This window comes from Pleurodeles waltl, chromosome 3_1, assembly GCF_031143425.1.
Source record: "Pleurodeles waltl isolate 20211129_DDA chromosome 3_1, aPleWal1.hap1.20221129, whole genome shotgun sequence".
Taxonomy (NCBI): Eukaryota; Metazoa; Chordata; class Amphibia; order Caudata; family Salamandridae; genus Pleurodeles; species Pleurodeles waltl.
This window is the reverse complement of record NC_090440.1, coordinates 1,872,527,767-1,872,543,076: the sequence shown is the minus strand read 5'-3', so window position 1 is coordinate 1,872,543,076 and position 15,310 is coordinate 1,872,527,767. Positions and strand designations below refer to the sequence as shown.

At 40.8% G+C, this 15,310-nt stretch overlaps 1 protein-coding gene across 1 annotated transcript in view; it reads right to left on the bottom strand.

Moving 5' to 3' along the window:
- The window catches only part of PLEKHM3 (pleckstrin homology domain containing M3), a 525,809-nt gene that overhangs the window by 41,476 nt on the left and 469,023 nt on the right, over positions 1-15,310 (bottom strand). The window contains exon 7 of the mRNA XM_069225959.1: positions 6,803-6,960. Coding sequence (XP_069082060.1) covers positions 6,803-6,960 — 158 coding nt within the window. The remainder of the gene's footprint in view (positions 1-6,802; positions 6,961-15,310) is intronic.

Genomic DNA, 15,310 nt, shown 5'->3' with positions numbered 1-15,310 from the left:
GAGGGAGCTGGCATTGCTCCAGCCTGCAGGGGGCAGCTAATAATGCTGCTACCTGCAGCCGGGAGCAATCTTTTAATTTGTTTCCCTGCCCGCTTCACTACGACCAGGGAAACTGATGATGAGTCCGCTCCCAGCAGGTGGGAGCATTTTTCATGGTCCTACCCGCTGGGATAGGACTTTGTGTTTGCTCCCACTTGGCAGTAGATTAGAAATACTTCCTGCCAAGCAAGAGCAAACACAGATTTTTCGGCCCTGGGGGATGGGGTCTGCAGGGCCATGAATGGCTCTGGGGGAGGGGGAGCCAGGCATCCCCTCTTCCCTTTGCATATGCAGACTGGGCCCGGGGGATGGGGTCCTTAGGGCCGAAATCGCTGAGTGGAGGGAGGTCCTGCACCCCCTCACCCATTGTATATTCAACTGTGCCCTAGGGAATGGGGTCCACGGGTTCGAAATTGACCCGGGGAGGGAGCACCGCTTGCCCCCTTCTCCTTCTGAAAAACAGTCAGGCCCTGTGGGATGGGGTCCCTGGGCCAAAATCGGCTTGATGAGGGGGGCACATGCGCTGCTCTCCCCCAAAGTATACATTTTCATAATTCCGGGACCTTGCCCACCTTGGGGCTTTTAAAACAACAAGCGCGGGAGAGCCGGTCTGGGGTTAAAAACATTTTTTTTTTCAGCACAAATTTGCTGAAAATTAAAAATATATATTTTTAGCCCTTAGCCCCAGGCGGGGTCTCCCTTGCTTGTTCTGTTTGAAGTCCCCACCACCAGGGGATCAGGGTACTCCTACTGTGGCCCCTTGTGTTTTTGTTTTGCATATTTTTTAGGACTCTGGGCCAAGTCCTGAGTCTTAAGATGGCTGCTACCACTTCCTGGTTGAAGTCCTAACTATAACGTACTGGGGAACACCCTTGGGTATGTATGGAGATATATATATATATATATGTTTCACCTCATCCACTGGTTGAGAGAAACGTGCACTCAGGTGTGCTTTGCCAAGGTGTTTATTACCCGAAACGCTCTAATGTACCACCTTTATTTGGCCATGAAACTAGGGAGCAAGCAGCAAGCGTTTGTGGTTATATATATAACTACACATTATGTATATTCACTAAAAACACACAGGTTAAACAGTGATGTTATAGTTAGGTGAAAATTCATTGACAGCGTAATATTTTAAACTAAAAAGAAGGATATCCCAACCCTGGGGTCAAAGTGCAAAAAAAAAATATGTTTGTGATGCTGCACACAGGCAGTAGTCAGAGCTGTTCCCATGTAAAAACTAGTGTTAGTACTAAGAGAATGCTGAGTGTCCATGAGGTGTTGACTAGCAATGTGGGTTTGGTCAACTGTGGGGTGGCTGGTGTTGGTCACCCGTGGGGTGCTTGGGTGCCCATCCCAAAACTGTGCGCTGCAGGGGGCTGGGCTGTTGTGCGCCTGTGGGGGTTGGGCTCAGGCCCTGCCCACACAATGCACACCCTTTATATAATTAGTACAGTAATTAAAAAAAAAAGCCTCTGGGAATTCACTGAAAAAACTAAGGTTACATTGGCATTATAGCTAGGAGAAAATGGCAGTTTAAAATGCCATTTAAAACTAAAAAACACAGAAAGTAACCAGTTATAGTTAACTGAAGTAATAAAACATGCACACTTGCCATGCACTGCTTATGACCTCACATATTACATCACTAATGACATGTTCAATGACATAATTGGTAAAATCACTGATGACATTTGAAATGACATCATTAATGCATCACTGTAAATGGCAATTGCACAAGTTATAGTTATTTCTGTTAACTATAAAAGGTAAATTTCAGTAGTTATTTCTAGTTTCAATTTTTATTTTTAATTGACATTTATACCTAACTATAATGTCAATTTAACCTTTTTCAGTGAGTATATACATATATGTATATAATATAAATTTCAAAGGGTAAAAAACAAGTGTAATGCTTTGTACTCAGGATGGATTTTTCTTTTTTTATTTGATGTTTAACTAAGTACACGTAGGAAATACATTGTGCTGCAATTCCAATATGGAAATATTCATGTGGTTCAATATGTACACATTGAAATAAATAATAGGTGAACTGAAGTGACCGAGCATTCAAATGTCAGAAGGGCAACTATTAGAGCAAATATTTTTTTAGGGGAAAAATATTCCAAACACTACAGGACAGATTGTATGACATGGAACCATATTACATTTGGAATTAGAACGAAAACGGCAAAAAAAACAAATGCCCATTATTTTTTCTGCAAGGGTGACGAGGTACAGTATGTTTTCTCATTCACATCCTTATATCACTAACTACCGTTTATATGGGATTGCTGCACATTTTCTAGCTGGGTATCTTTCTCATGCTGACCTGTGAAGGCCATTAATCGATTGTGTCTATTTATTGGTGTTTGTGCCTGGTTAGTAGAGTGTTTGCTACATGTGTATTAAAGAACTGGTTTGTGCAGCACTGGATCACGGGAGATCTTTGAAGTGCCTCATGTGTATGGGTGGATTCTGCAAAAGACTTTATTTTACAGAGTAAAGTTTTGTCAATCTAAACATCACAATCCTGACGTAATTATGATGCAGTGTTGTGCACATGAGGTATGCATCTGTTAACTTTATCTCAGTCGTCTTTTTAAGTTTACATAGTGTGAACTCGGCGCAAGGGCATTGGAGTGCTTTACATGAGCACAGGTTACATTATAGAATGTCAGTCTCTCTTTTATTGGCACAGGGAGAGTAAGTGATTAGCCCTCGCCGGGGCTCAAACCCGGTTCTCCAGTTCCAAAAGTCAGCCACTCAGGGTGTAATGCCACATCCTTATTTGAGGATGTACACTGCTGTGGCATGAGGGTGATGGTGGGGGAGTGCTGTTGAGTTGTTATATGGGTTTGGTGTCTGCTGTGTCCATAGGGGCTATTGTCTAACAAACTACCTTGCCCATCTAGACTGTGTTGAATGTAATGTCTTGCCCAATGTGTTCCAAACGTTACTGCACGGTGTGTCACAGTGGCAAGTGTTAATATATGCAGACTGACAACCAACTATAAGGCATAGCTATGCCATGTAGGATGTATACAAGTTAGACTGTCTAGAATCTTCTGCTGGATGTTTGTGTGCTTGTTGCGACCAGTGCAATATTATTCTCTACTGCTTGTTGGGAGGCCTTCGGGTGTCTTGTGTACTTAAAGACATTTACACAGCGCCAACCAAACCAGATGGGCAGTGGAGCGCTGCTTGTGTGAACACATACAGAGAGCAATGACAGACGGAATAGTAATCCAGAAGTTAACATGCACATAGGCTATGTAACTTTTTACAACTATGTATACTGTCAATAGAGTGAAATTTCACCAGATGAAGGAAACAGAACAACAGTCAAAGTTGGTGACGTGATTTGAGGCTTTGTAACTTTTAAAGGAAAGGACAGTGTCTGCTCATCTGCATTTGTGTCAAATGAGAGAGAGAACTTTTGGAAAAGCAAAGCTGGCAACCTGAGCAGAACTTACAAAACCCTTTAAGGGCTCAAAAGTTCCTCCACCCCTAATCCGAAAGAAGCAAGATTCTGAGTAGAAGTTCGTCCTATGACTTCTCAGGGTCCAGAAGGTTGATGGTCCCCAGTCAAACCCTAGTAAGGCTGGTGCCCTACACTTGTGTGGGTGAAACACAAATAACACAAATAACGAGGTAGTTTCCTGAGAGAAAAAGAACAATCCGACACACCCCTGTTACCCTTCTGTTTTTACCACTCCATTTGAGCCCTATTGGTGCTTTTGGATCCCAGAGTTCTTTGGTGTTTCTTGTTAGCATGAGGTGCATCCTCCTTCCCTCCCACCTCTTAGAGAGTTTCTTGTTAGTAGGGAATGAAAGTTAAGACACTGAAATCTCATAAGAGGCAAGCACCTGAATATAAAACTAATTTTAGACGTTTTCTAAAAAATAAATATGACTAACTATGAGTCAAAAATCAAATTTCTCCACTGACCATTCAAAACGTATGCATGCTTGTACAGCCAGGAGATAAGCTCCCTGCCACTTTGGTGCAGCTGTATTTTGCAAAGCAACGTCTAGAGGGTGATTAGCGACAGATAAATGTTTCAAATGTGGTTTTCAATTTGGCAGTCACTGATTAACAAAAGCTACTGATCCAAATACATGTTTTGATTAAGCCTAGCGGTGCCACTGCCTGGCTCAAAACCATCTCTCTATCATCCATAGGCTTAAATGTGCAAGGCCTACTTCAAAATGAACACAATGAAGTAGAGAATGTATATGAGCTCAAACGTCCAGGAAGCAACATTAGGGTCTTGTACTGGCTCAGTGAAATGGAAGTAGACTGCTTCATACCTCAAAAGCCGAGACAAGTTCCTGGGATTCTAAATCAATAACTCCCCCAGCTTCAGAAAACATATCTTACACAAGGCAAACACCTTCTGGTATAAATTGTGTCTATTCTGCAATGTGAAACTTTTCCTCTGAGAAGACAACATCAGAACAAATGTCCAGATGCTGTTCCGCACCCTCCTCCCAAGAAATGGTTTTTATGGTGCTGTATTTCCCAAGACAGCTTCAGGAAGACTGACAGTATAACATTTCCCCACCCGCATAATCTTAAACATGTGTTGAATCACCTGTAACGATATCAAAAATGGCACCCTATACTAACGGGCCACCACAATCAGAACGTCAGAAGGACTACACAAAACACTCACTAGGGGAATCACCTGATTAGACACCAAGAAATTATATTATATCATACTATGTGTTTTGAAATTGTGCACACAGTACAATTATTTGATCCCTGAGCACTTAGGAGAAAATAAAATAAGGTATTTGGTTGCTAAATATCAATTATGTGTAACACAATTTCAGTCAAAATCTGCAAGAGTCATTTTTCCTCTGCGTCAGAAAAAACTTCAGACTCAAATTTTCAAACAAAGGGGGTTATTCTAACTTTGGAGGAGGTGTTAATCCGTCCCAAAAGTGACGGAAAAGTGACGGATTTACCACCAGACGTATTACGAGTCCATTATATCCTATGGAACTCGTAATACGGCTGGTGGTATATCCGTCACTTTACCGTCACTTTTGGGACGGATGAACACTCCTCCAAAGTTAGAATAACCCCCAAAATCTTTTCGACATGTAACTCATTGTTACATCTATAAAATAAGTGTACCTTCAACAGGCAGGCTAGATTAGTATGTGAGAATACCTACACCAAACACCAATTCCTCCACCCTCACATTACATCCGCCTCAGAATGCACCCCTGCATGGTGCGCGCAGATCCATTGCTTGTATGCAGGGTTTCGCAAGGGGATTGGGCAAACATGCATCTGCAGATTCAGAGAATACCTAGGCTGTGAGTAACACACGGTTAGTCCATTAATAGTTAATGTTGAGTCAGAGAATACAGCATAGTCAACAGAGTACAACACTAAAGACGTTAAGTAGGGAGAACTACACTTCATACATGATGTGGCACTCTATCTCCTGCAACTCTACATCCTTACTATTCCCAAAAGTCACACCCGCCTCTACTTCTATATGCGTTCATCACCTTCCACCCTGTGACCAAAGAGAAGTTGTCCCTTTTGCACGTGTAAAACAGACATAGTCAATAGCTGACATAGATGTTAATAATTTTGGAGGAAAACATGAATTGTGTCCTGCTGGCAGATACCTCATTCTATCTGCGTGTGCATTCGTGATAACATATGTGCTTACATGCAACATGAACATCTACAGAACAACAAAATGAACTAGGCACCATTTTTTAAATTTAACAAACAAATATGGTGGATTCTACTGGGATCGGTAAATGCCAACAATGAAAACGTTATTAGCACAAAAGTGTTTTTGGCAATGCGAAGCTGCACGGCAGCAAATGGCAGATACCAGGCCCTCCATAAAAAAATTTACAAAAATTAAAAGGACGTGGAGGGTGGGTGGTGTTAGCGGGTCGGTGTCAAGTAGGCGTAAGCATTGGGATGTGAGCGGCTGTGGGGGTGAAGGGTGAAGAGGGAGCAACAGAAGCAGGCATAAGTGCTTTGGAGTAAGGAGTGGCCATGAAGCAAACAGCAGCGCTGAGCCTGCAATAGAAGAGCAGCTGGCAGGCAGATGAAGGGAAAGCAACCTGGAGTAATTGAGGGTAGCAAAAGCAGCACAAGAGATAGCAAGAAAGCATATGTGCTCTCATTGAGTTACAAATGAAAAAGAAAAAAGTGGTTACCTAAATCTGAGCAAAGGAAGGATACAAAGTTGGCCAATCAAAAGGATGGTAATGATGATATGCTCCAGCGGAAGGACAAACAAAAGAAAATGAAGGCAAAGCATCAAATAAGAAGCAAGCACATTAGAGTGACAATAAAGCCAACCAAATGTAAGGCATGGAAAGCTACTAAGACCACTGTAGGTTTTTGGAATGGCTTTCAAGAGGCAATCCCTTACTTACAACAGAAAGCTGTCTGTAGGACCAAAAAAACTTGTGATCGGGAAGAACAAAACATGATTGGGCGACAGAAAGAGGGTGGGAAAATAAGGTTCAGCAAAAATTGGGTTCGAATATCATCACCAATTTCCTGCTTGGCAAGAAAGTCAATTCAGGTCATAATGGAATACACCGGGCGAACCAGCTAATGTCCTAAAACAGAAATACATGAAGGCACCAAGGACGATCATGGACTGAGGAAAGTAATCTGTTGCCGTTATTTGCAAGAAATCACGAATATATCGGTTTAGAATCGCATGCCATATTTACAAACGTCAAACGTCCATCTTTAATACCACACCTGCTCGTGGACATGTCCTCAAAGGGGTAAAGAATTTCGCCGTTGTTGCAAATCTCGCAGATAAAACCCTTCTGGCTACAAAGGCTGCAGTTGTACACATGCGAGGTGGCAAACTTGATCGCCTTTCCCAGGAAAGGAGCCAATTTACCGTCAACTACCTGGAAAAGACAAGGAAGAGAACGAACAGTGTCAACATTCGTGTGGGAGATTGCACGGATTAAAAACTTGGCTAAGGGTCAGGAAGCCATTCTTTCTCAGCCGGTGTTCCTAGTTCAAATCCGGCTCAGAATACAATTTATTATTATTACTATTTTCTCCAAATATTTGCAATCTTTAGATTTTGCCTAAAAGAGCGGAGGAATCGAGCAAGCTAGTTCCGGAGAAATTAGTGAGAAACAATCCCTTCAAATTGGGCAGATATATTCAGGAGGGATTCCGTGACATTACAAGATAGCGGATGGGTGTCTCATGGCGTGAAATTCCACAAAGTGACATTTTATGTTCGTCATCGCGTGAGTTAGGATTTTAATGCTGTTTGTTATAAACTAGTAAGTGGTCCTGTCAATCCCAAAATGGGATTCTATTCAAATGTACAGTTTTCCCTAAACACAGGGAGAGGGGTTGTAGAGCTGAACGTGGTGTGTATTTCATTGTGCATTTTGTGTAAACTTAAACTGAGGTAGAATACACGCTTTCGATCACAGACCATTTTACGCAGATACAGATTTGTTTTACAATTTTCTCTAGAAACTCGCCTGCCTTCTCTTCACCTAAAAGCCTGAACCGTGTTGCAGGTTTAGTTAAATTCATTATGTGACATTCATTGCAAGCTATAAATTAAACTGTTCCAGAATCAGAGAAATTTACGATTTATTTCACATATGAAAAAAAAACTAAGCAATAGTAGTCCACAAATAGCCTCGATCGGGCACATGTAGCAGTAAAACATAGAAAAAAGCTCAGAGTTTGACTGCCATGGTACACTGGAGATGACGTCTGGATTGCAAACGGTTCATAGAGTGTTTGCAGGGACACCCCATTCCAGTGACCTAGAAGGGGAAATGTAAACATTTTAGCATTCAACACTGTATCATATCTAGCAAACCATGGTTATCATTGGGATTACTACAACCAGCGTCACGTCACAATTATGTGAGATTAAGAATATTACACAGGGGATTTATTACAAAGACATGATGGTCTGCTTGTAATTCTACAATGACATTAACAAACGCCCAAACTAAACAATAGGAAAATATATATGATCAGGAGTTCTATGCCCTATATGACGCTTCATAATCACCAGATTTAATACTTGCATTCAATGGTTTACCACGGTAGGCCCTTTGAAAGCAGTCCCACAGCAAACAACAGTATTAAGGGAGTTCGGCCAGGAACTTCTTTCATTTCAACTGGAATGACAGCTCCAGAGCTCCGAGGGACAGGTTACCTTTATCATAAAAAGGATTAGTTACAAATAATGATTGTGTTTGTGCTCTGGTAGTGAACCTGGTAGCCACAAATAACAGTGGTTATATTGTGAAGTATCTGACAGAGCAAGGTTACGCCATCTTCAGCACGTACAAGAGGTGAGCTGAGATGTTACACCTTGTTTTAGAGAGTACTGGCAAAGCATGAGAGAAACCGTGACCAAATCCGAAGCACAATAAGTTGTTTTAATAGGTGTCTGGTGACCTCTATGCGCTTGCTGTGTCCATCCGAGGAGTTGAGACTAGTTTGATAAATGTACATACTTACAGAATCATACAGAGTAGTGAAATCTAGGCAAGACAGGAAGGATCACCAGCCTTTAAAAAAAATCAAGATCTCAGTCTTCCTTATTATCAAACAACTGTCTACGCTATTCTTCACAGATGCCACCATTTGAACTGTGCCGAGTTGTACAAGGCACTGAGGAAATATGAAAGAGTCAGCATTGTGCCTCATTAATTTATGAACAGAAATGAAGATATATGTATGTATGTATGTATGTATGTATGTATGTATGTATGTATGTATGTGGTATTTCTATAGCACAAATCTAGCCAAAACGCAATGGAGAAAAACATATCTTGTTGAAACATCATCAGTACGTCAACATAACCTTTCCGGCACACTGTCGCTGAATGCATTCATTAATCATATAAGACAATAATACATTAAAACCTGTTTAATAATTGATTCATCCTTTCATTCCATTCATTCACAAAAAAACTTTACGGCACAAATTAAAAAAATGTTGTGCGCACTGGCTACAACATACAACTCTCTCTGATGTCACTGCAGTCTCTGATTCTTAAAGATTGCTTACTTGGGTTGTCCATGCACCAAAAAACATCTAACATGCACTGTTAAAATAAATCCTCTTACAGGATCAGTTAAAATACTAATTTGACTCTACAGTGCTATCAATGCAGGAAGGGTGATACTGCAGCAAGTGGCATCGATATTCGATAAGTTAGAACAAAATAAACTGTAAACACGATACAATAAGGTGTTTTCAAAGGCCTATTTAGTAACTCGTTGACCTTTTCAGCAACTTACTCCTAAACCGATCATCGGAAAAGGTGGTTTCAAATGTGAAGTTATAGTTTACTAGAATTTTTCAGACAGAATCTTGGGTCAGTTTTAGGTATTTTACCAACAAGGTCTGAGAGATATGTAGTACTTTGAGTGTTTTCACAAGTAGTACAGTTCAAAAAGTCAATTTCTGTAATAGCCTTTGTGCAGCTCACTGCATTTTATGGCTGGATTACTTCATCAAGTCATCAAAATCAGCGTAGTTTGGTGAGTCTTTCTTCCCTTTTGCACTAATAAAATAAGCCAAAGAAATTAAAGAAAGGCTGATAAAAAAAGTTAGAGTGCTGCGCAGAGCAAAATGATTTGGGTGACAAGTTTGCTTTTTTCATTTATGCTTTTACAAAATTTCAATAGAAAACACATTTGATTGACATGAAATACAGAAAATAAAAATAAGCCAAATAATCAAATTCATAAACACCAAATTGTGTTTGCATACACAATTAGGGATGGCAAATTTAATGCATGAAGACTGGAGTCTGTTAGTGTGTCTAATTGGCCTGTTAAGTTACTGAATGTGTACATGCATGGTGTGTAAATGTACGTACGTATGCACTATGCAAAATCCAGGCCTACTGCCACTGTTAATGCTAGTTTCAAGCATTTTCTCAAATATACCTTGTAAATTTAAACAAGGTAAGGCCAGACAATAGTTTTATAATCACATTTACCTCAACTACATGCGCAAAAAAAAAAGTTTTTTTGCCTCCTGTTGCTCCAGCAGGCATATTACCATTCACGTGATCTTGGTGTTTCCTGTAAATTAAATAATGCATCAATCTACCTTCTGGCTTGTAATGCCTTCTATCAATCTGTAGCATTCATTACCCCTCACACTTCTTCTTTGCCTCATTGTTTCACAAGAGGTCACCCGCCTCTCTGGCAATCACTCCTATGATTTAATACCGTTTTTTAGGTCAAACCTAGGCAGCACGCGTGCACTGTCTGCAAAACATGCTGTTTTCAATCTATGGGCCTTGACCACACCCACTGTTGCCATTCGTTTTTTGTTGTACTTGTCCTAAATGCTTCCTTGTTATTGGTGCATTTTCTAAATGTCCCCTCCTTTGTCTGCTTAGTCCCTTCTCAGGCGATTTCATGAAGAGAACTTTTTCGTTGGCCATCACACTATGTTCACATCCATTCACGCTTCCTCCTGTTATGACGTGTGATGGCTCTTTCTCCCAATTGCAAAAACAACAGAAGATGGACAGAATGCAGAACAAAGCAAACATTCACCCCCAGTCACAGATATGGGTTTAATACATCAGTTTATTTGCTTGCCATACCATTCCAGCTCAGACCCAGCCATATGCAAATCAGTCTTGACCCTGTTCCCCATGGGAACATTCCAGCCCGAACTGCCAGGCCAGGTCCTTCCTGGACCAGAAACACTCATCCTGGGACTGGTTTCAGGGTATCACCCTTCATCAGCCAGGCTAGCTTGAATCTGGTGGCATAGCAAGCACTGAGTAGGCTTCAGGATCAAAACAATTGCCTGAATCTCATATCAGAGTTTTAATGGCTTACATGTTTGTTGAACTTATGGCTAAATAGAAAGAAAACAACATTTCTTGCATTCCCCTGTGTCATGTCCCTTTTTCCTGTGCTTAAGATATGAGAGTAGCTTGGATTTGTTCTTGATCAAAGAGGAGGGGATAAGAGTATAAAGATGGAGTGTCTTTCCTTTTTGGGACAAATTGAAGACATTTTAGGGTTTTCTCTGAAACAACTAGAGGACCTAGGTCAATCTTGTTTTCCCGCAGAGACTGGGCAACAAGAGGGCACCCATTATTCCCGTTGTGAAGGACACCATTTTTCAAGAATGGAAAGATATGGGCAAAACAATCAATTAAACAGATTGTATCCTGTGGCTGATGAGGGTCTTCCTCAAACAATGGCAGTGGAAATGCTTTCAAATGCTGTGTTGGGCAGTGGTGATGGGTGATGCCTTACCTTCCGATCTTATAAAATAAAAAGTATACAGAATATACTCTGATCTAAATGTAGTCATGAGACTTTCCACCTACGCTTCCTATGCAAGTCTTTAGTGAGCGATTGTAAGCATTATCTACTGCAGTACTATTAAAGCACAACTGTGATGACTTCCTTGATAAGATGGAATTATAAGTACGTTTTCTGGTAGATGCAATCTTTGACACCTTTCATTCTATTGATATTTCCTATGGAGCACGTATCAATGGATGTTGTCACATCTTGATTCATAGTTTAAAGATGTGGAGTCTACACAAGTCTGCCACACTTTGCCTCCCTTTGCAAGGGCAATATTTATTTGGTTTCTAGTAGGATAATCTAATGCATAAGTTATTTAAGAATAGGAAACATGAAGAAAACAACATTTCTTGCATTCCCCTGTGTCATGTCCCTTTTTCCTGTGCTTAAGATATGAGAGTAGTTTGGATTTGTTCTTGATCAAAGAGGAGGGGGTAAGAGTATAAAGATGGAGTGTCTTTCCTTTTTGGGACAAATTGAAGAAATTTTAGGGTTTTCTCTGAAACAACTAGAGGACCTAGGTCAATCTTGTTTTCCCAGTTGCAGAGACTGGGCAACAAGAGGGCACCCATTATTCCTGTTGTGAAGGACACCATTTTTCAAGAATGGAAAGATATGGGGAAAACAATCAATTAAACAGACTGTATCCTGTGGCTGATGAGGGTCTTCCTCAAACAATGGCAGTGGAAATGCTTTCAAATGCTGTGTTGGGCAGTGGTGATGGGTGATGCCTTACCTTCCGATCTTATAAAATAAAAAGTAGACAGAATATACTCTGATCTAAATGTAGCCATGAGACTTTCCACCTACGCTTCCTATGCAAGTCTTTAGTAAGAGATTGTAAGCATTATCTACTGCAGTACTATTAAAGCACAACTGTGATGACCTCCTTGATAAGATGGAATTATAAGTACGTTTTCTGGTAGATGCAATCTTTGACACCTTTCATTCTATTGATATTTCCAATGGAGCACGTATCAATGGATGTTGTCACATCTTGATTCATACTTTAAAGATGTGGAGTCTACACAAGTCTGCCACACTTTGCCTCCCTTTGCAAGGGCAACATTTATTTGGTTTCCAGTAGGATAATCTAATGCATAAGTTATTCAAGAATAGGAAACATGCTTTGCAATTTACCGAGGGACCCAGTAGTTCAGAGGCTTCCAAATCTCCTAAGAGAGCGCAGTATAGACTTCTCCACCGTGCTTCTGCCATGAATGCTCGTGGACATGCTGTTTTACAGGCAGAAGCTGGAGTCACATATTCAAAACCTTTTTAGACCCTTCTTTAAAAGCTGCAGATTGTTTCAGAGTTTTCAGATGAGTAGGGGGTTGATCCAGCTGGGGGCAGAATCTAAAAATTCCTTCGTAGTTGGCAAGAATTAATTTCAGATTCTTGTGTTCTGGAGATAGTTCAAAAGTATGAAAAATGTAATTGTTATCTATGCCACCAGGTTCCAGCATGGTGAACAATCACAAGCGAGGCAAGAGGATCCTCAAGAAGGAATGAAAACCTTGTTGGACAAGGAAGCTAAAACTCTGGGTTTCTAAGGAGTGGGACAAGGGGTATAATGCTATAGTTCCAAAAATATCAGCCGGTTTTACACTCATCATCAATCGGAAGTGAGTAAATCTGTTCATATTGATTATCCACTTCAAATTGTGCACCCTTGGCAACACAGCTAGCTAATTGTCTGAGGGCAATTTCTAGCAGCTCTTGATCTAGATGGTGCTTTTTTAAAAATAAAAATGAAAAAAAATATTAGTCAGAATAGCAAGTCACAGAAGATAAACCTTTGAGTAAAAACCTCCCATGCAGATGGGCCTGACTGCAAGATGGCCGCAGATGTTTGAGTCGCCACTGGGCTTCTTTCCAGATAACGACTCCAGTTTGCCACCTACGGGAAATGAAGTGAGCTGGGATACAATGTGAACACGGGGGAATCAGATATTTTTGGTCTCTGTTTTTTTTTTTTTTTTAAAGAGATTTTTGTCCCTTGTTTTCTCCCCCGTTGCTCCCCTCACGTTCGGCGGTCCCAGCTGCCATTTTGTTTATGAACGTGCAGAGGCACTCTGAATCTTATCACGCTGCCCTGCTTACTGGCAATGGAGATGTTCTGACACAGGCAAGGCTTAGGCGATTAGGGTCCTTCAGAAGTTAGATTCCCAAAGTTCATAAACATTGTCTTGAAACATACTGGCAATCGCCAGAAAACGGAACTCCTAATAGAAATCCCGAGTGCAACCACACAGCTCAGTGACTGTCACCGGTTTGCATTTCAGCAAATGTATTCCAGTCACTTGAAACACTATTGAACTTGTTGGAAGTTCATCATAACAGCCCTTTGGCCTGAATATTGCTCATTGCCACCGCTTCATGTTGTCTGCATGTTCATTAATCTGGCTATTGTTCTGACCAATATAGAGCACTGCTGAATTGACTGGAGACTTGCACAACAGTCCCTTTTGCTGCATTTTGTTTATTGCTGCCTCCTCATGCTGCCTGGATAGGTATCAAACCGGCTACTGTTATTAATATGGAGCTCTGTTGTTTTTGCTGGGTCTGGCTTTAGCAGTTCTTTTGCCAGCAAGACGTTTACTGCCTTAATTTCTGTTTCTTTCAATAAAGTCTGGGGCTCAGAGGCAAATGGTTCCCTCTGTTGTATTGCTCCCGGCTGATTTATGCTGCCTACAACTGCTTTTCCCCTTGCCTTGTGGCCTACACATTTTGCCCTATAATATGCATATGGAGTCCTCCTCATCCTTCTGTTAAAAGGCTGCGACTTCATCTGGAACAATGCCCTCTGCTTGCAAAGACCATAACACTGCTACTAAACGGCAAAAGAAGGAGCCTGGTTCTCCAACAAAATCTTCATTGCCTTTGACCCTCGAAGACCTCATGGAAGAAGTAAAACTCTTTTGTAATGGAGACAATGCCATGCTTCAGCTGATAGAGGAAAAATGGTCCAATCTTGATCTCAGGGTGACGGATGTGGAGCAATGGCTTAGTAACATACAGGATGATATGTCTAAGATTGATGGTATGTCTAAGGAAATCTCACTTCTAAAACAACAAACTGAGGATTTGGAAAACCACAACAGATTGAACAACCTCAGAATTTATGGCATCCCTGAAGGAGTTGAGGGCTCAGGCATGCTTGACTTTCTTATGATACACATGCTGAAAATAGTTGGGCTCAAGGAGCGAACAATCTTTAATCTACCACGTGCTCACCGAGTAGGCCCTAAATCTTCAGGAACTTCATTATCAGGTCGTCCAAGAGGAATAATAGTTTTTTTTTATGGCATATACTGGGCTACTTATGGTTTTATCAGCGGCCAAACAAAGAAACTAAATGCAATGGTTCAGCCAAAAGGTATTTTTTCACAGGATGTAACTTGTGCAACTGCAGATCGTCGTAAGGAATTTCTCTCCTTTCGTCCTGCCCTATGCTTCAAGAATGCTTGGTATGGCCTTGTGCATCAAAGTTTTTTCAAAGTGACTTACAAGGAGAGGACTTTCTCATTTGATTTCCCAGACGTTCTAAGAAAATGAATTTTTCAAAGCAGGGGTGAAGAAATATAACATGGAAAAGCATGGAATGTTTCTATTTTCTCATAGTTATTATTGTGACTAATTTTGCATTTACAATGTCATGGTTCTTTATTAAGTTATTGTTTTTATTCTAAGGCACTTTTTCCAACTACCAAAACCTTTTTTTCCTTTACATGTGTCTCATGACTAGCCCGGATCCCTTTCCCAGCAGTGTGTTTCTTATGTGTCTGTCATCCCAGACCTATTGTATATATTATGTCTTCACTTGCTGGTACGTGCTTTTTACCAGTCAATGGTGTAATTTTATTTATTTTGTCATCCCCTATTTTGCAACTTTATTCTATGTTTTTAACTGCT